Consider the following 22,303-nt stretch of genomic DNA (forward strand, 5'->3'; position numbering starts at 1 on the left):
TTAAAAAGTGCACTTCCTATATAACCCCTTCCAATGGTGGGAGTACCTCAGTTTTTTCGCTTTGTGTCTAAGGTGTTGGTCACGAGTGTAGATGTGCTGTGCTGAGCTCCACTGGACCAATCCTTACTGGGGCTAGCCATGCAGACTGTATCCATTCAAAGTGTCTTTTTGGATGAATTGAATGATACCCGGGCCTAGTATCCGAAGAAACAAGGTTTTGCCTGTAACGCTTCTTTTTAGAAAGCTGAACCCCAGGATCCAGTACTTTTGGTATTAAGGTCATAAAGTTTTATTGGCGGAGGTGCTATTACAGGTCCAGGATTGTGGGTTTCCTCGAGGATCCCCAGCTCCTGAAGGTTTAAGGGAACCCATCGTGAAGGGTGAAGATTGGGTCTGTTGATTCACCACAGAAAACCCTGCGGCAGGAAAGGTAAGTGGAGTTTTCTAAGAAATTTTTTAAATGTTCTTATGACTGTCTCCTTTAAATTAGTAAGTGTTGTCATGCCTATGTGTCACCACTGGGGGCTGTATTGAGCACTTACGTCTCATGCTTCCCCAAGAGTTCAAGTTTGTGTCCAGGAAGCAGCAAGTTTCTCTTCCTAAATATATATATATATATATATATATATATATATATGTGTATATAAGCTTGAAACCAAACACACCACAGTGATTCCACACTTTTATCGCTAATGTGCCCAGCCACTGACAAAAAGATGCGCTTACCAGAAGGTAGAGCGTTATGGTAACAAGCCAGTCACAACCCCTCGCCTACACCAGATGTCTTGCAATCAGGGACAACGCTCCATGTACTGTAGATCCTTATGATGCTCCACACTCCCATTCACACCCAATGAATATGCTCAGAAAACAGAGAGAGAGAAGCTTCCCATAGTGTAAAATCATCAATACTCTTTTAATTGTAAACGAAAATGCACTTACATAAAAACAAAGTTTGATCGCATAAATAACAAGCCGGCCGGCAAATCGGGAGCCCACCGCTATGGCGAGACCTTCTCTCGCAAGGTCCGGTATTCCATCCTACCTTACAAATGCTAAATTTAGCGGTTTGACTATTGAGACCCACATTCTGAAAGATCGTGGGCTGTTAGCTTCAATAGTTTCTACTTTTGTTTACTGCTAGGAAGCCGGCCTCCAGAGTCATATTCTATAGAATCTGGAAGGCATACTCTCTTCTCCCGGTGTGAATCCAGGGGTTGGCACCCTAGGAAATATGTCATAGGTAGGATCCTTGTATTCCTACATATAGGATTAAAAATGAAGCTGGCCTTGAGTGCTATCAAAGGCCAGATGTTGGCCTTATCTGTGTTTTTTTTTATTCTATGACCACTTGCTTCACACTCTGGTTCGTAACTTTGTTCAGGGAATAACGCGGATTAATCCTCCAGTTGGGTCTCCCCCTGAACCTTTGGGATTTAAAGAGGAGCTGCACCCTAAAAAAAATAAAATATATTAAAAGTCAGCAGCTACAAATGCTGCAGCTGCTGACTTTTAATAAATGGACACTTATCTGTTCCAGGGTCTAGCGATGTCGGCAGCAGCCATCCTCTGTCAGGGAATCGGAAAGTGAAGCGTTGCGGCATCACTGCCCGGTTCCCTACTGTGCATTCACGAGTCGCGCTGCGCGTCTCCACTGGTCCTCTCTGTGCCCTGGGAACTGTGTGTTTTCCAAAACACAACGGGGGGGCGAGGCATCTGCGGCTAGGTATTCCCGGAAGTGGGTGCAGATACCTGTATAATCCAGGTATCTGCACCCCCCTCCCCCGAAAGGTGCCAATTGTGGCACCGGAGGGGGGGGGGAGGGTTCCGATGAGCGGACCTTCCACTTTAGGGTGGAGGTCCGCTTTAAATTAGTCCTGTCGGATTTACAGAAGCAGCCTTTTGAGCCAATACGAGATATTCCCTTGAACTTTCCTTGATCTTGATATTCCCTTGATCCCCTTGACGAGGAAAAATAATTGTCTTGGTTGCCATATCTTCTAGGGATGCACCGAAATTTCGGCCGCCGAAACATATCGGCCGAAAATGCCCTTTTCGGCAATTTGCCGAAAGAGAAAAACGGCCGATAATGGAGCCGAAAATGGGGCGGGGCCAGGGTAGGGGGCGGGGCTCCGCTCCCCGCCCCTGGTGCGCCCATCATGAAAAGCTATATCTATATAGTGCGGGAGAGCCATCTCTGCCGCCTGTTTGATCACAGCGCGGGAACATCACAGCTTGCAGTTCAATAGCTGTGTGTTCCCGGCCGCGCGCCATCACGTACAGCCCCTCCCCCTTGTCAGGGCACTTTGATAGACAGATCACCCGTAGGATTGGACGGATGATCTGTCTATCAAAGTGCCCTGACAAGGGGGAGGGGCTGTACGTGACGGCGCGCGGCCGGGAACACACAGATATTGAACTGCAAGCTGTGATGTTCCCCTGCTGTGATCAAACAGGCGACGGAGGCGACTCTCCTCCTCTTCTCTTCACAGGTTAGCTGCTATTAGAGGGGACACACTGGCTGGCTGCTATTAGAGGGGACACACTGGCTGGCTGCCATTAGAGGGGACACACTGGCTGGCTGCTATTAGAGGGGACACACTGGCTGGCTGCTATTAGAGGGGACACACTGGCTGGCTGCTATTAGAGGGGACACACTGGCTGGCTGCTGTGAGGGGACACAGGCTGGCTGCATTGTATCAATTGTATCATGTGTCATGTATCATGTGTGCAATTTCTGACCATCTCCTGTACCACGTCCGCAGTCTCTGACCATCTCCTGTACCACGTCCCCTGTCTCTGACCATCTCCTGTACCACGTCCCCTGTCTCTGACCATCTCCTGTACCACGTCCCCAGTCTCTGACCATCTCCTGTACCACGTCCCCAGTCTCTGACCATCTCCTGTACCACGTCCCCAGTCTCTGACCATCTCCTGTACCACGTCCCCAGTCTCTGACCATCTCCTGTACCACGTCCCCAGTCTCTGACCATCTCCTGTACCACGTCCCCAGTCTCTGACCATCTCCTGTACCACGTCCCCAGTCTCTGACCATCTCCTGTACCACGTCCCCAGTCTCTGACCATCTCCTGTACCATGTCCCCAGTCTCTGACCATCTCCTGTACCATGTCCCCAGTCTCTGACCATCTCCTGTACCATGTCCCCAGTCTCTGACCATCTCCTGTACCATGTCCCCAGTCTCTGACCATCTCCTGTACCATGTCCCCAGTCTCTGACCATCTCCTGTACCATGTCCCCAGTCTCTGACCATCTCCTGTACCATGTCCCCAGTCTCTGACCATCTCCTGTACCATGTCCCCAGTCTCTGACCATCTCCTGTACCATGTCCCCAGTCTCTGACCATCTCCTGTGCCATGTCCCCAGTCTCTGACCATCTCCTGTGCCATGTCCCCAGTCTCTGACCATCTCCTGTGCCATGTCCCCAGTCTCTGACCATCCCCTGTGCCATGTCCCCAGTCTCTGACCATCTCCTGTGCCATGTCCCCAGTCTCTGACCATCTCCTGTGCCATGTCCCCAGTCTCTGACCATCTCCTGTGCCATGTCCCCAGTCTCTGACCATCTCCTGTACCATGTCCCCAGTCTCTGACCATCTCCTGTACCATGTCCCCAGTCTCTGACCATCTCCTGTATAAAAATATTTTTTAAAAACAGTCATTTTCGGTATCGGTGCTGTTTCGGTATCGGTTTCGGTTTTCGGCCTAGTGTATTTTTCATTTTCGGTATCGGTTTCGGCACCAAAAAACCCATTCGGTGCATCCCTAATATCTTCTGCAGGAATAGTATCCGAGTTGGCTGCTCTTTCTTGTAAAGAGCCATATTGGTTCATCCTGTATCCCTCCAAAGGTAGTATTAGTTTTTCATTTAAACCAGGGTATTGTTCTGCCTTAATTTTTTCCAGAACCTTGTTCTATGGAAGAAGGTCACTACATTCTCTTGATGTTGTGAAGAGCGGTCAAGGTTTATTTGAAAGTGACTGCCAAGATTCATAAAACAGATGTTGTGTTGGCAGAGGGTCCTAAAAAGAGGACAAGCAGCGTCGAAATCTACTATTTCTAAATGTATTTGTCAAGTGATTGTTCAAGCTTATGGTTTAGAGAGGAAAATTCCTAATTTTCATATTAAAGAGCACTTCTCCCTGGCTGTTCTTCTTGGGCAGTGCACCGCCAAGCCTCGATGGCTCAGATCTGCAAGGCCGCAACTTGGTCTTCAGAACATACATTTACCAGATTCTGTCAAGTAGATGTAATAGATCATGAGGATATCGCCTTTGGGCGCTATGTACTGCAGGCTGCAGTATGAGTCCTCTAGTCTCTTGGTGCCCTTCTTTTGTTGTCTCCCTCCCTTCAGTTGGCATTGCTATGGGACATCCCACGTAGTAACTACTATGGCTGTGTGTCCCGTGATGTACGATAAGAAAATAGGATTTTTAAAACGGCTTACCTGTAAAATCCTTTTCTTTGAAGTACATCATGGGACACAGCGGGTCCCTCCCTTCTTTGGTATACTTGTGTATTGCTTTACTACAAAACTGAGGTACTCCCACCAGTGGGAAAGGTTATATAGGTACTACACTTTTCAATTTAGGGCGTGCCAGTGTCCATCACCTGAAGGTGGCATATAACCCACATAGTAACTACTATGGCTCTGTGTCCCGTGATGTACTTCAAAGAAAAGGATTTTACAGTAAAGCGGTTATAAAAATCCTATTTTTTCTTTTAGTGCTCATTTTCCCACTTTATTTTGTGGTTATCCTGCAACTTTCTACAAATTTAGCCAATGTCGTCTGTTCTTCTGTCATAATACATAAAATGGTAATTCTATTGTTGGTTAGCTAAACATAGTGTTGCTTAACAAGGATACATGAGTTTCAGCGCTTATTGCATTTTAAAGTGTTCCTATCCAGCTAAAAAAAAAAATACCTTATGTAATGTTAATTCTTGTTGTGTCTTGGCATTGTGCAGTTGACATAACTGTTTTTTTTTTTTCTATTGCTTTGACATTACCTGACACAACTGAAAGGAAGCTGTGCATTCAGCTAGCAGCAGAGACAGGCAATTGTATAACAGATAGAAGCAGTTCTCTTAATGCCTCCAAAGTGCTTGGAAGATATTGCTATTCTCCATTTTAATTGTAAGAAATTGCCCTTAACAGCTATGCATTGTTTACAGTTAAAGTTATGACAATTTTGTCTAATTGGTGATTCATCTGTTTTAAAGGTGAGAAACTTCAATGGTTCCAAAGTCATCTTGACCCTAACAAATCAGAATTTACCAAGCATGAAACTTGTGATCTAATCGAAAGGTAGGAAGGGTTAATTACATTCCATTAAAACTGAAGTGCCTAGTTGTAAAGGCTGAAATATTTTCAGCAGGGGTTACTGTACATGGCTATTAGCCTTAAATGCAAATCAAACACAGCTTGCTTTTAGGTGCATACAGGAAGAAACGTGTTTATTATGTTTGTCATGTATTTGCTATGCAGTCACATTGGCTTCCCAAGGATTTACATAGAGGAGTGAAAGAAGTGAATTCCAGAAGAACATTCTTGTTATCCAAGGTGAAAATAACACAACAACATATGATTTCATATTCACTTTTCCATTGTTTCATACCCTGTTGAAATTAGACCAAAAGTCTTAATATTCTCCCTAATAGGAGGATAAAACCGCTTTTCATATAAGCATAAAGTCAAAGTGACCCAAATAAAAATGACATATGTAATGCAGTCTGTTATTAGCATAACCTCTATGACAGTTTTATTAATCGTTCATTAACTTCCCATCCTTGAATGTAGCTGTATGTCTTTGCATGGCTGTGGTGATATCTGCAGCCATGACCCCGGTATCATTTTGATCAGCCAGTGACTTCTTACAATGTAAAAGTAATTCAAGCGGCTATATAGCCGCCTGATCACTTTTACATGCAGCAGAAGGGGGTCCACCTGCCGACGCCCACCACTTTTATTGGTAACCTGGTAGTAATGTGACCCAGAAGCAATATGTATTTTGTCACTTTAGATTTTGGTTTGTTTACATGTAACACAGCTGATCAAGGATGCTTGGTATGATCAGATGCTTTGGAGGGCAGAAGAGATAGATGGGGTCTAATTAGACCATAAAGAGCAACTGTCACAGCCCATGCTATCCCAAGGGATGTTGTTAATCCCTTGTGATAGCAGTAGTTTTTTTTTCCAGGATCATTTTTTTCTTATACCATGAATTTACCTATGCTACAGAGCTGAGGAAGCTCACTTTGCAGCTTTTTGCATTCTGCCTAAAAGATGAGATTCACAACCGGCTCCCTGCAAGGTCCAAGGTCTCTCCTCCTTGCTGCTGCCTCTAAGTAACCTTTTTGCAGATGGCCATTTACATCCTTCTGCTCCAGCAGTTGGTCCATGAGTTCCTCTATGGAATTTTTCTCACTTCTCATAGTGACAACATGAACCATAAGCACAAGGACATTTCCCACTCAGGAGAAACTTATCAAGAAGTGGGTCATCATTGCAGATCCAGCCACTGACTGTTTCTATTGGGGGATTTCTAGTTAAAGCATCCTGTGGATAAGAGATTGGAATCCCTTTTCGAATATTTATTCTGACTGATGTAAACGTGTTGGAGTGCAGAGTGGTTTTTGCTTTTTGGGCACTAGAGCAGGTTTCTGCCCACTGGAAGTGAAGTCTGTTGTGGGGACCCAGAAGGAAAATAAAGGTAGCCTTGAATTCGAGCAGAGGCACACATACCCCTGCTTTGGATGGATGTTCTGAGTGGGGCCTGGATATCTGGCCCCTTTTCTAAGAGAAATTGGATGGCAGAGAATCTAAGGCAACTATGGACTTTCATGGTACGGCAAGAACTTACATGAACTCTCATATAAAAATATATAAATGTATTGGAAAAATACAAAAACACAATTAATAGAGAAGAAAACCCCCTCACAGCAAAATATGGCCCCTTTTCTGTTCATCATGTTATGTGACCTGCCATCGTTATGTGAATGAGCCCTATAATGGAATCTGTTATCAGTATCAATAGGTAAAGGGGTTAGCTTTTTTTAAAAAAACTATCACTTTGTACTGAATGGGTTTAAAAATAAGCTATCTCTCATTCCACATAAGGTAGTGTTAGTTGATATTTACCATTGAATTTGCTGCAGTTCTCTAGCCAGTCTAATAAAATGTTTTTCAGTTTCAAATACAAGTGTTGTACAAGAAAAAATACATACACATACAAAGTAAAGTAGAAATCTAGATAGGCTAAGCGGCTTGATTTATGCGAGTGTGCATATTTTGAGGTGTGACTTTTAAAATTAAACGATCATGGCTTGAGGGCCTTCATTTTTGTTTTTCTTGCTTTTTTTGTGTAAGCCTTGTCTCAGAAGTATCCCAGTTTACACAACTTTGCATATACTTTGCATAAAATCATATTGGTTGATTCTCCTGTTCTAAACAAGACGCAAACAATTCCATATGTATTAATTGGCTGACATTAAAAGTGATCACCACAGTAATTTTCTCTTATTTTTCAGCTACTTACATCGATTCGATAGTGAGTTAGAACAAATTGAACTACACAACAGCATCAAAGGTAGACAAGCAAGGCAGCATGGCTCCCGGGAGACTGTCATTAAACAGACCATAGAGCGCGAAAGAAGACAGTACAATGGATATGGAATGGGTATGATTTATACAATGTTTTTTCTTTGTCTTCCATTCTTTTCACAGAAGTGTAACAGGCATATCAATGATGTTCATAATTGCTGGATTTCCTTTTTGCATGAAACTTACCATGCTGTTTTAAATGGGACATGTCATATCCTTTTTAAGCAGAACTCTAATTGGTCTAAAAGAACAGCTGAGCAGAACAGCTGTATTTATACTAAGAATAAACTGCACACAGATGGACTCCATTTACTAATTAGGCAACTTCTGAGGGGAATTGGTTTCACTAGATTTTAGTTAGGGGTATCAGGGTAAAGGGGGCTGAATACAAATACACACCACACTTTCCAGATATATATTTGTAAAAAATCTTGAAAACCATTTATCGTTTTTTTTCCACTTCACAAATATGTGCCACTTTGTGTTGGTCTATCACATAAAATCCCTCTAAAATACATTTAAGTTTCTGGTTGTATCATGGTAAAATGTGGAAAATTTCAAGGGGTATGAATACTTTTTCAAGACACTGTAGATGTCAGTTTTAACAACTGTGGGGTTTTACCCGAAGTCTTAGATATGGATAAAAAAACAAAACAAACTATCTTCCAAAATGATGGAATTTAAGATCCTTCCAATAAGGTCCAGTGCATTCTGTGAATACCAATACAGTGGGACAAAAAAGTATTTGGTCAGCCACCAATTGTGCAGGTTTGCACTCAAAATCTCACGATACATGGCCGCATTCATTCTTTCGTGTACACAGATCAGTCGTCCTGTTCTCTTTGCAGAGAAACAGATGCCCTCTCTTTAGAGGCATCCAGCTCCCACTTCCTCCTGGGACTCCACGCAACCGGAAGAAAGTTCACCTCGCCCCCCTCCCTGCAATCTTCTGGAACACGTCACAGATACCAGAAGCTTGCTTGGCCATTCACAGCGTGCAGCGTGGCTCACAGCCGGGCACCCACAGTAAGGAGCACCATGGAGAGGGGTAGAGGAGCATGGCTTCGTACGCCCGCATCGCTGGACCCTGGGACACTTTTTGTGGCGGAACTCCGCTTTAAGTAGCATATTATTTGATCTGTGCAATACAATGTCATCATAGCAAGTTCAGCACTTGTAAAAATAGGACACTGTTTTGATCTGTCTAGGAACAAATAATGAATAGTGATGGTCTGCTACATAAAGACATGGTTGTTTTGAGACTCAAGGCCCCCTTTTATTTTACAAAGTGGTTTCTTCCCATCACCTTAGCTAGGACATTATCCTACCATTTCTCTGTCCTGCTCCAAAACATCCTAAAGCCCCATACACACTATCAGATTGTCTGCTGATTTTTTCCTTCAGGTTTACCAAAACCATGTAGTACAAGGGTCTGCCTGATTGCATACACATTGAAACCCCTAAGGTTTGACCTCATATTATATGGTTTTGGTAAATCTGATGGAAAAAATCAGCAGACAATCTGATAGTGTGTATGGGGCTTAAGGAGTTCAAATTCCATCGTATCTGGATGTGATATATGAGCGATTCTATCTCTTGGTTACAGCTCCCTTTCAACAGTCGGACTTTGTTTGTCTTTCCTAATGGATCCCATAAAGGACAAACTGCTTCATGTTCTACTATTGGCCGATTTGAGAACTCATCATTCAAGCCTATGATCTCAAGGGCATAGTTCCACATTTCCCTGTTAGAGTAGTTGGTGCTTCTTGGGTATTTTCAGTATCTTTGGCAAGACTGCCAATTGGTCTTCTGTTCACAGGTTTAAGTTTTACTAGGTGAATGTTCAGGCCTTAGTTGACCACCTTCTGCCTTGTAAAGCTCTTCAAGAAGTTCTGATGGGTCTGTTGAGCCCCGCTGTAAATCTGTTGGTTTTGGTGTATCTCTTAGCCTTTCTTTCCTGTGTCATCCACCCCTCAGTTTAGACTGCTTTTGGTCATTCCATTGTACCTAAACTATTTCATAACATGTCTCTTAAAGCGGGAGTAAACCCACTGACTTTTTTTTTTTTTTTAAACACCTGTAAGAGAAAAGGCATAATGAGCTAGTACCGCATACTAGCTCATTATGAAATACTCACCTTGGAACGAGGCGCCGCCATCTCACTTGGTCCACGTGCGCGGGAGTTTTCTTCTCAGTGAGGTCTGGCATCTGTTGGACTTTCAGCCGAAAATCCCCGGTGCACATGCGCCGCTGAAGTCAGCGGCTCATTGTGAGGGGAATGTCTCCTAAACCGTACAGGTTTAGGAGATATTCTTTTTACCTACAGGTAAGCCTTATTATAGGCTTACCTGTAGGTCAAAGTCAAATATTTGACTATGCAACCGTTTAATATACGATCAAGGATTATATGATTGTATTTTCTTAGAGTATATTAAACCCCCCTAAAAAAATGGAATATATTGCAGCTTTTCAATCATTCAATGGCTGTATTCTTTTTATAGACACTTTTTCCCTTATTTGACTTGGCGATCCAGCCAGTAATACACTTCCTGTCTTTGGGTGTCTGCATTCCAGGTGAAGTAGTAAAGCAAACACCTTTTGACAGCAGCATTGTTAGTCTGGGGACAGGGTAGTGTTTGATTTTAGATGGACAACACTAACAAAGTTCAACTCCAGTTAACACTTCACGAGCAGTTATAGCAAACCATTTGTTTTTTTCCTTTTGGGATAAAGGTTTTACATAAACTAATAAAAACTGACTATTGCAGGCTCCTTTGTTAGTGTTAAATGCTTTGTCTAAACCCTCTAAGTGCTACTTTGTCTAGATAGCTTAGTCTGTTAAAGTAAGTTGAGAAATAACAGATTTACTAGCCAGATCACCATGTGAAAATAAAGGAAAACAATCTAAAAAAAAGAAACGGAATGCAGCCACCACATCTACAAATGTATAAGCTGCAATTTAATATGTTTGTTTTTGGGTGTTAAAACTGCTTTAAAGGAGTTGTAAAGGCAAAAAACATCTGCGTAGCCTCCTCCCCCGCACCCCCTAAAACTTATCCTGATCCCCTTCTCTCTCCAGCGATGTCAGCAATTCCTTCAGCCATTGGGACTCTCCTCCTGATTGGCTTGGGCCCAGCCATGGTGCTATTTGCTCCCACAGCTATCGATCAAAGTCAGTTAGCCAATCAGGAGAGAGAGGGACGGGGCCAGGTCGGGGCTATGTGTCTGAATGGATACACTGAGCTCTGACTCGGCTCGGTTGCCCCGATAGCAAGCTGCTGGTCTATGGGGGAACTTGTCAGGAGGGAGGGGCCAGGAGCAGGGAAGAGGGACCCGAGAAGAGGAGGATTCGGGCTTCTTTTTAAAGCGAGGCATTACAATCACTTTAAGCTTCACTGCTTCTGTTGCTTGCTAGAAAAGTGAGGCAGGCTGGAAGTGGGAGGGGTTTTGCTGCACTGTCCTTACAGTTTTTCTTGTCTTTATCTTCTAAAGGCAGCAGCATAACCCAATGTACCAGAATTATCATCCTATGAGCCTTAGGGCTTGTTCACACCATGCCTGTATGAAAACTGATGGCGAAAACCACGTAGATTTCACTTGCAAAGACATCCATTTTCATGCATGTTTCAGACAGTTTTCTGCACGTTAACATCAGTTTTCATGTGCATCAGTTAGTCCCCTATGCAGATCAGTGTTGATGTCACATCGTTTTTTTTCCCTGTGCAGAAAACTGCATATACGTTACAGATTCCTGCGCAAAAAAAAAATGCACGTTGTGGTATCAACACAGAGAACCATTGTTCTTTTGTGTCCTTGCAGAATGTGTGCAGAAAAACTGACATCTCTGGCGTAAACAAGGCCTTAATGTACGCCATGGAACTAATTTGACAACAAGTCAAAAATACTATTTTTTTTTTCACAAGTGTTAAACATTATAAACTTTAATGCCCAAATTACAAATAAAACATTTTGCTACTCTTGCGCCTGCCCTCTCTCTCCGGCCTTATTTTCCATTGCGATGGAGCCACTCGCAGAAGCCCTTCGCACCTCACCCCATGTTAGGGGTCTGCGGGTTGGCTGGCTGGAGGAGCAGGTCGCCCTGTATGCAGACGAGCTCATACTTTTTCTCAATGATGCAAGTCCATCGCTTGAGGGCGGCCCTACAAATCCTTAACTACTTTTCCTCTGTCACGGACCTCAAAGTCAACTGGAAGATGTCTCCCTTGTTTCCCATAGACTCAGAGGCCCGTGCCACAGCTCCCACTAACATTCCCCTTCAATGGGTAGAGACTTTTAAATACCTGGGGGTGGTGGTCTCCAGACAGGCTTCTGACTACTTACCTCTAAATCTATCTCCGGTAGTCCAGGAGAATCGGCAACGGCTGAAGGCATGGGAATCATTGCCCCTTGTACTGATGGGGCGTATTAATTTGTTTAAAATTAAAATATTACCCAAATTCACATAGCTATTCCGCCACTCCCCATAGTGGATACCTAAATCTTTTTTCACGTGCCTGCATCGCCTCCTTGCCTCTTTTCTGTGGGGATCCCAGTCCCCCAGGTATGCCTGGACCGCGCTGATACATCCGACATCTCAGGGTGGCTTGACAGGTCCGGATTTATACAAATACTATTTAGCCACTCAACTATTATCAGCTGCTTGGTAGCTCAATCCGGACAGTTTCAATCCAGCTACCCAACTTGAGATGGCAGTGCTAGGATCCCTTGAAGTGCTCAAATTCTTGCTTTTTCGCAGCCCCTCAGGCCCCCTACCAGCTAACACCCTCCATGCGCACCACGTTGCGTGTATGGGGGGCAGGTCTCAAAATCGAAAAATACTCTAAACAGGCAATCTTGCCCAAGGCCCCCCTCTGGCTAAACCCAACCCTAGAGCACATCTACAAATTGCCTGAACCTCATGCCTGGACAAAATTTAATATAAAAAATGGTGTCACAGATTATCCCTAATCCCACTTTCCAAACTGAACTCCGATTTTAACATACCACGGTCCTATTTTTTTTTCGATACGTTCAACTATCTCATGCCTTCGGTTGCCAATTCTCTAATTCCCCTCCTCAACTGATATGGTCTTCCCTAGAAGACCTCCTTAGATCCGACTGTGCAAAAAAAAAAAACACCTTGCAATTATACTCGCCTTTGATCACTATCTTTCTTCCAACTCTGAAAAAGCTAAGGTCTAAGTGGCTCCACGACATCCCAGAGTTTGACAGCGACGACTGGGACAACATATGGGATTTCCCTTTTACATCCCTGGTCTCTCTAATGCCACGTACACACGATCAGATTGTCCGGCGTACTTAGTCCGCCGAAACGCATTTCAGCGGACAATTCGATCGTGTGTGGGCTTCAGCGGACTTTTCCAGCGTGAAGTCTGGCGGACTAAAAGTATTTTTGCACTCCAATCTTCCCGTCAGACTTGGATTTCAGCGGACAATACGTTCATCAGTATGCTAGTACGGCGGACTAAGAATGACGCATGCTCAGAAGCAAGTACAAAAAAGGAAGCTATTGGCTACTGGCTATTGAACTTCCTTTTTATAGTCCCGTCGTACGTGCTGTACATCATCGCGCAAGCGAACGTCGGACTTTCTGTGTGTCCGTGTGTGGCCAAGTCCGTTCGGTAGAAAGTCCGCCGGATTGTATGTCAGATTGTATGTCGGACTAAGTACGCCAGACAATTCGATCGTGTGTGTACGCGGCATAAGAGACCGCCTGATACAATTTAAAATAGCTTACCGGGCTTATTTCACCCCTCATAGACTGCACAAAATGAGCCCTGACTCACCTCCTGGGTGCTGGAGATGTGATGGGATTCCTGGTGACTTCACTCACATTTTCTGGACCTGCTCCAGGTACGGGAGGGAGGTATTAGACTTTATCACGCAAATTACATCTGTGCAAATACAACCACCAATGGCGATCTGCATACTAGGTCTGGTAGAACAACTAATCCCTATGATGGCGGGTCGCACGCTAGTGGGACTCCTACTATTTTATGCCCGCAAAGCCATAAGCCTTAGCTGGCGCAAACCAACCCCCCCTCCTCTCTCCTTATGGAAACAACTCATCAACAGCAGCCTACCTCTCTATAAGGACACATACGCAAATAGAGGTTGCCCCAACAAATATGGCAAAATCTGGTCTAAACATCTGGCAGACCCCTCCTCTGCCTCGGAGACCTCTTAACAGACTCAGCCCACGGTGGCTCTTGAGTTGTTGTGGACTGTGCACAACAAATATAACAGGGGTCACCCTGTTATGCTTAAGCATTAACCACATTACAGAGTGACCCATTGAATGGTGCTACTATATATGGTATAACGATGTGAGCTTTATGTTTGATGATTATATATTACAAGACATGCAGGTGGTCCTCGCAAGGGCCTTATTACCATGTAAGACCAATGTATGTTTAATTGTTTGTTTTCTTTGTTCTTCTAATTGCAAACTAATAAAAAGATTAAAAAAAAAAACATTTTGCTATTCCTTTTATAGCTGCATTAAATTATTTTCCCTTTAACCACTTCAGCCCCGGAAGATTTGGGCATTTTTTGCGACACGACACTGTGTCGCTTTAACTGACAATTGCACTGTACAAAATTAGCCTAAACTGAGAAAAAAACTTTTTTTTTTCTTTTTTTTTTACCGCAAATAGAGCTTTCTTTTGGTAGTATTTGATCACCTCTGCTCTTTTTATCTTTTATAAACAAAAGAAGAGCGACAATTTTGAAAAAAACACTATCTTTTACTTTTTGCTGTAATAGATATCCCACATTTAAAAAAAAAAAAAAAAAAAAAAAAAAGTTTTTTTCTCAGTTTAGGCTAATATGTATTCTACATATTTTTGGTAAAAAAAAAATGCAATAAGCATTTGATTGGTTTGCACAAAAGTTATAGCGTCTACAAAATAGGGGATAGATTTATGGCATTTTTATTATTATTATTTTTGTTTACTAGTAATGGCGATCTGCGATTTTTATCGGGACTGTGATATTGCGGCTGACAGATTGGACACTTTTGACACATTTTTGGGACTATTGACAATTATACAGTGATCAGTGCTATAAAATGCACTGATTGCTGTATAAATGTCACTGGTAGGGAAGGGGTTAACACTGTTCCTTCACTGTGTTCTAACTGTAGGGGGGGTGGGACTGTCTAGGAGGAGAGGGAGATCAGTGTTCATACTTAGTATGAACACACTATCTGTCTTTACTCCCCTGAAAGAACCAGAATTTGTGTGTTTATCTACACAGATCCCGGTTCTCGCTCTGTCACGAGCGATCGCGGGTGCCTGCCAGGCACTTGCATCGGCTCTGGGTTCTCGCTGTGGGTGCGCACGTGCCCCTAGTGGCCAAAAGGAAAAGCGACATAAGGTAACGTTGATTTGTCTACGCAGCCGCAGTAAACCTGCCGCAGCTGGCGTGGAAGTGGTTAATGGAATGACATTCTTTGTGTGAAAAGTAAAAAAAAAAAATTACTCACAAAGTATGCTTTCCTATCCTGACCTTTCATGAAGTCTTGTTAATTCAGTCATCCATCTGTTTTCATCTCAAAAGCCAATATTACCCAGAAGAGAGTCGTTAATGTAAGCTTTCTGCTACAAAACCTCACTTCAGGGGATCCTTCTTGTTTTGATTTGTTACAACACTGAATTCCTTTAATTAATATCCTAACATTCTTTATTAGATAGCCTTTGCTTAAGATAAGCCTAAGAAAATGCTTACTAACGGAAAGCCAGTATTAATAATCGGGACACATTTATATTAAAGCATGGGTAGGCAACCTTAGCGAGATGGAAGTCTACTTGTTCCTCTCTTGGCCACAAAACAGATTCTTCCCCTCCAGCATACCCGTTCTCCTGGTTTGCTGGGAGGCCCTCTTGGGGGCAGTAAGGGACCTGCTGAATCGCGGGGTGGTTGTACCTGTTCTGGAATCAGAACGTTTCCAGGAGTTCTACTCAAACTTGTTTGTAGTTCCCAAGAAGGAAGGGGTACGTCCAATCTTGGATCTAAAAGTCCTCAATCACTTTGTGAAAGTGCAGAGGTTCAGAATGGAATCAGTTTGCTCAGTAGTCACTGCACTCCATCAAGGGGACTTCCTGGCGTCCTTAGACATCCAGGATGCATGCCTGCACATACCCATATGCCTCCGGCATCAAAATTTTGTGTGGTTTGCAGTGGAGGAAGCCCACTACCAGTTTGTGGCTCCCCCTTTCGGTTTGGTATCAGCCCCCCGAGTCATTACCAAGGTATTGGCTCCTGTGTTGGCGTTGCTACAGCAATCGTGGGTTATCTAGACGATCTCCTCCTGAGAGCTTCTTCCGCCTCAGAGTTAGAAGAGGATGTGGCGATCACCATGCAGACCCTGCAAGAATTTGGGTGTCTGTTGAACCTAAAAAAGTTGGTGATAGTACCGACTCAGCATTTGGAGTACCTAGGGTTGTTGCTGGACTCCAGGGAAGCAAAAGTGTTTCTCCCTTCAGACAATCTGCAGACTCTCAGAGCCGTGGTAAAACTACGCAACTGAGCCGCAAGTGGTTGTCGCGCTTTTGCATGCGAGTCCTGGAACTCATCGTGTCCTCCGAGACTGTACCATATGCCCAGTTCCACACCAGAGTCCTGCAGAAGGAGATCTTGACAAAGGGGGACAAATCTCCATTGTCCCTGGATCGACAGATCCAGATGAGCCAGTTATTCAGGGGTTCCCTGATCTGGTGGCTGAGGTCCCCAGTGCTTCAGTCCCGGAAGTCGCTCCTACCTCTGAGATGGACGGTGATCACAACGGACGCCAGCCTATTCGGCTGGGGTAGAGTGATGGGAGTTTAGTTGACTCAGGGCCTCTGGTCGACGGAGGAATTCAAGTTGCCGATCAATCTTCTCTAACAGAGCGATCAGGCTATGCCTCTCCACATGGTCAATGAGACTGCAAGGGCGTCCAATCAGGATCCAGTCAGACAATGCCACTGCTGTGGCATACGTAAATCATCAAGGAGGAACAAGAAGCTTGGCCGCTGCACAGGATGTCGCTCACATACTTCGGTGGGCAGAGCAACATGTACCGCCCTGTCAGCCATTTACATCCTGGGTGTGGAGAACTGGCAGGTGGACTATCTAAGTCGTCAGATGTTGGACCCAGGAGTATGGGCATTGCATCCAGAGGTGTTCAGGCTACTGTGCCTGCGGTGGAGCACACCAGACGTGGATCTTCTGGCCTCCTGTCTCAATCGTAAGGTGCCGATATTCGTGTCCAGGACAAGAGATTCATGGGCAGACGCGTCGGACACTCTGGTGGCTCTGTGGGATCAGTACCAGCTGATCTACGCCTTTCCTCCACTGAAACTGTTACCACGTCTGCTTCGCAGAGTGGAAGCCGAGAGGATCCCAGTAATACTGGTTGCCCCAGATTGGCCTCCGCATCCTTGTTACGTAGACCTAGTGCGCCTGGTGGCAGATGCTCCCTGGTGACTGCCGTTGCAAGAGGACCTTCTGTCTCAAGGTCCGATTCTCCATCTTGCTTTACCATTGCTGCCTTTAATGGCATGGCTAGTGAGAACCAGGTGTTGAGGAACCGGGGTCTGTCGGACTCGGGGATTCCAACTATGAGAGCACGGAAATATTCTTCTCGGAAGATATATCTTCGTACCTGGAAGGCCTACATCTCCATGTGTGAGGAGAAAGGATGGTATCCGCGCTGCTTTTCTATATCCAGGATCCTGCTGTTTCTTCAGCAAGGGTTGGACCAGAAATTGGCGTTAAGCACCATTAAAGGACAAATATCAGCTTTGGCTGTCCTTTTTCAGCGACCTCCAGCATCTCGCTCTCTAGTGGGTACTTTTTCTCAATAGGTGCGACATGTAGTCCCTCCGGTGCGTCCACCGTTACCCCCGTGGGATCTGAACTTTGTATTATCGGCGCTTCAAAAACCACCATTTGAAAATATCATAGCGTCTCCCCTGTTGACTCTTTCCCAGAAAGTGGTCTTTCTAGTGGCCATCACATCGGGCAGGAGGGTTTCGGAACTGGAGGCCTTGTCCTGCAAGTCGCTCTATATGGTAATCCACAAGGATAAGGTGGTGTTGCGTCCACAACCGTCTTTTCTGCCGAAGGTAGTCTGGGCGATTCACATCAATGAGGACATTGTGTTGCCATCTCTGTGTCCTAAGCAGACACATCCTAAGGAGGTGGCCCTTCATGCTCTGGACGTGGTTTGGTTTCTGAAGGTGTATTTGTCTGCCACGACTCCCTTCCGGAAGTCAGACTCACTGTTTGTTTTCGGTGGCTGGTCCAAAGAAGGCATGGTGGTCTCGTCCACCACCATTTCCAGGTGGATCAGACAGATTGTTGTACAAGCCTATGCCTTGAAGGGGCAGGTGCCCCCCTTTCCGGTCACGGCCCACTCCACAAGGGCAATCGGAATGTCTTGGGCCTTCCGACATCAAGCGTCTGTCACTCAAGTGTGTAAAGCGGCGACCTGGTCATCTGTCCACACGTTTACAAAGTTCTACAAGGTAGATGTCAGTGCATCGGGTGATGCCTGTTTTGGCCGCTAAGTTTTGCAGGCGGCTGTATAGTTGCAATTGCATATGCAATTTTTTCCTTTTTTCCTGTTTTGTTTGGGGGGGGGGGGTAAAAACACAGTAACTTTAAGTTAATGCACTGTTGCATTTGTTAACGCAGTTTTTGGTACGGTTTGAGGGTAGTGCTTCTCTGTTGAGGAGCACCCTGTTTTTGTGTGGTGGTTATTCCACACACTGTAGTTTTTTTGTGGGTAAAGTTTGTACTAGCTCCCACATGCCATGGTGGATGAAGTTTTATACTGTTTCCCACCCCTCGTTTTGGCACTGCTTGGGACGTCCCAATGGTCTAAATAGAGAAGCCGTGTCAGTCGGTGAATATAAGAGAAAATAGGACTTTTAGTACTCACTGTTAAATCCTTTTCTCTGTAATTCACCGACTGACACAGCACCCGCCCCTCATATTTTTCTTTACGTTATACTGCTTGTTGACGTACTGAGGCTGCAGTAGCATGCTGAGGGGTTGTTGCCTAAGGGACCGCCCCTTGGGCGGAACTAGAAAGTTCTAGTTTTATTATCGTATGTTAACATGTAATGCCTAGTCCACTCCTGAAAGTGGCATAACAATCCAATGGTCTAAAGAGAGAAGCTGTGTCAGTCTGTGAATTACAGAGAAAAGGATTTTACGGTGAGTACAAAAAAAAAAAAAAAATATATATATATATATATATATATATATATATATATATATATATATATATATATATATATATATATATATAAAATAAAGTTTTGGACCTGAAATAGCTTTGCAGCAGGACTGGTGAGTTTAATGGGTAGTTGTGGTAGTCCCCCTTGCAGTGTTCCCTAGGCTTGTGGAGGCTTTGAGCAGTCAGGGCAGTAGCATACTGTGTGTTTCTTCTTGGAGTATTAAATAAGCAGTGACGTGTGTAACGGGGCAGTGCGGTATGGCGTGCTTCTGCATATGCTAAGGTACCATTTTGACTCTTGCTCCTATACATGTAATTTTCCATGCCTCGCACTGAGTATTACTGTATATTGTGTCTGTGTGCACTAAAATTAATTTCATTGTATTTTTTCTAAAAATATGCATTTGATGAACGGTTGTACAAATAGGAAACATTAAAAAATTGCAACTACTGTCTTTTTATTCTACAAGACCTCTGCTTTCAAGGAAATATACGTATAATGTTCTGGAGGTTTTAAGTCATTTGATGGCCAAAAATTTAGATTTTTACATGTGTGCAAAAAATGAAAAAACTAGCGCAGAAGTGGTCAAAAAATTGCAATAAATGTCTTTTTAGTGTAAATACATTATATATATTAAACTTTTGAATATGCATGGCAGAATCCCTGGGGACTTTTCTTTGTGCCTTGGTTGAAAAACCATGGTTGACATTAGAGTTTTTTCTAGTTAAAGTTTTGAAGTAGCTGAGTGAATTCTAGTGTAAGGTCTTTTTTTTTTAATTTTTGTCTTTATAACTTTAACGTTGAAATTAAGTTGATACATACTTTGTCATTGTGACTGTCATCTGAGCAGGCTGAAAAGGGTGAGTTTGTGAAAAGTGTTGAGAGCAAAATATTATTGTATTCATGTATTTATTTTTTCTTTCAGAGATACCAGATATTGTGAATTCAAAACATCTGAAGACTTTCAGGTATTTTTATAGCTTTTTTCTACGCATCTGTGTTTTACTATCTGTCAATGCATTTAGGCCCCATTCACACCTCAGCGTTTTGGAGCTTGAAGCTCCAAAACGCTGGAGGAGAAAGAATTATTCTTTATGGAGCTGGTTCACTTTAAGTCACCTGAAGCCAAATGCCTGAAGCTCAAAAACGTCTTTAGCTTTTTTTTTTTTTTAGCTTGATTCGGGCAGATTGGAGCTATTTTGTTGTGTTTTTATTCCCATAGAGATGCATAGAAACACACCATTTGCGCTGTTTTGTGAGCTTTCGTGCATTTTGTCTCACTTATGCAAGTGATTTTATTGCTCAATCTAAAAATTGTAAAAGATAAAATAGCAAACATATATGAATAAATGTAAGCTAAGTTCACAAATGGCTAAAAATCATCATAAATAAAATAAATTAATAATATGTAATAATACATAAATGATAACCTCTAGCCTTAAAAAATATAAAATTATTATAAAGACAATAAACACCCGAATAAAAAATAAAGATTAATAATAGTAAATGATCTAGTTTATTATTATTATATTTTTTAAGGGTTAGGGGCTAAGGTTAGAGGTTAATTATTTATTTACTGTTACTTAGTATTAAATTATTGAAGTATTCATGAATATTTGTTTTTTATTTGTGTATTTAATTTACATTTATTTATTCATTAGTTAGTACTATTAACACCTTAATCTAACAGAAATAAATAAATTACCCTATGTCAGGAAGCTAGTTCAGCTAATACTAATTCTCATACAGCTAATGCAAACTGTAAATTCAAAATAATAAGAATTGGTTTTGGGGAATGAGCATTAGCTGTTAAAAAAAAAAATTGCATTAGCTGTATGAGAATTAGTATTAGCTGAACTAGCTTCCTGACAAAGGGTTATTTATTTATATATATATATATATATATATATATATATATATATATATATATATATATATATATATATTTTGTTAGGGTAACAGTTTAATACTACTAATAATAATAGTAATACTAATGTAGCCATGCCCCCCGTAGGGGTTGCTGAATGTAGTTCACCTGTCACCCTGCCAAGCCAGAAGTTTATATCTCAGTCACTCTGAGACCTAGAACAGTCCATAAGCTTTGTTTTTTTATTGATGGGATTAAACTTGGATGGGAAATGGGAAATATGGAATGCCAACAAAATTCAGTGCAACTTGCTTGTGACTTTTATATACACTTCCAGTATATACCCTCCAGTCTTCTCTCCAGCACAACACTTGCTGTAGACCTCTTATCCTTCACTCCTCCAGCACTTCACTTGCTGCAGACTGTTTCTCCACCAGCACTTGCTGCAGCCTGTTAATCCTCCAGACTAGCTAACACCGCATGGTTAGGCATGACACTAACTCAGCCAGGCCTCAGTGAACTGACTTTTGCAGACAGGGGCCTTGGGCCCCTATGGTGTAGAAATAGTTCAGATGCTAACTGTCTTGCTCAGCTACCAATCCCATATAGCTCTCTTCAGGCCCTGCCAGCCAGCCTGTCTGCAATGACCTCTTTTCCACTGCCCTTTTCAAAGGTCTCTCTTCTGGTTCTGCACCCATATAAAACTGCAATCTCCCAGTTCTCTCAGGCGTGCCTCCCCAGTCCTTCCGACTGTGCTCCACTCACCAGCCCTCCTGGCTGCAACCAGTTGTTTTCCCTGGAGTCTCTTAGCAGTCTTCTCTACCGCTGTCCTCTCCTTGCTCTCTCATTTGCCTCTTTCCAGGATCTCTTTAGTCCCCCTGGATGCACCTGAGCCCCAGCCCAAGGTCACCCCCCCCCCCCCCTTAGACTGGGGAGCTCCCCGTGGACCTGACAGCCTCCACACACTGCAGCTCTTCTATCTGACAAATCCTCCCCATCCCGAGCCGTGCTGACCCTGGGGGTTTCAAGGAGGCCTGCCCCCTGCCAATCCAAGTTGGGGATTGGTCAAGGTTCCACAGGATACCCCAGGCAGCTCCACCTCTCCTCTCCTCCTTTCCTTCTAGCACCTTCTAGAAAGAAGAGTGAGGTGACACTGTTGCTCCCTGTGAGTCACCTAGCCCTGCCCTGAGCCACTTCCAGCCCAGAATGAAAAAAAAAACGGGCCTAGCCACAGCTAAGCCTACACGGTGAAACTGCTGCCTATATTCAGGAAATATTCGGGGGTTTGAGCTGCGTATTGCTCTTAGCTGGAGAGGGATTGAGAATAAAGCCGGGTACACACTACAGTTCTTTTTTCATGCAGTCCATCAGGTTGCACAAAATAAAACTGACAGCTCCGGTCGGAAGTGCTGTACTAACTATTCAAGATTAGTTCAGTGATCTTCCCTGCTGAGCTGGGTTGTTCTGACAGGGGGACGGCCCCCTGCCAGAACACTCCAATCCACGCTCTCTGCCATTGGCTGAGAGCGCTGATCTAGAGTCGGTTGGTTGCTGTTTTTCCAGCATTC

The 22,303-nt window shown here is 43.6% G+C and overlaps 1 protein-coding gene across 1 annotated transcript in view; it reads left to right on the forward strand.

The window, feature by feature from the left end:
• The window catches only part of TMA16 (translation machinery associated 16 homolog), a 124,738-nt gene that overhangs the window by 97,787 nt on the left and 4,648 nt on the right, over positions 1-22,303 (forward strand). The window contains exons 4-6 of the mRNA XM_077477153.1: positions 5,240-5,324; positions 7,547-7,695; positions 19,794-19,836. Of these exons, the coding sequence (XP_077333279.1) occupies positions 5,240-5,324; positions 7,547-7,695; positions 19,794-19,836 (277 nt within the window). The remainder of the gene's footprint in view (positions 1-5,239; positions 5,325-7,546; positions 7,696-19,793; positions 19,837-22,303) is intronic.

The sequence above is a fragment of the Lithobates pipiens genome, unplaced genomic scaffold (assembly GCF_037356315.1).
Source record: "Lithobates pipiens isolate NorthernLeopardFrog02 unplaced genomic scaffold, aLitPip1_a1.2 Scaffold_13, whole genome shotgun sequence".
Lineage (NCBI taxonomy): Eukaryota > Metazoa > Chordata > Amphibia > Anura > Ranidae > Lithobates > Lithobates pipiens.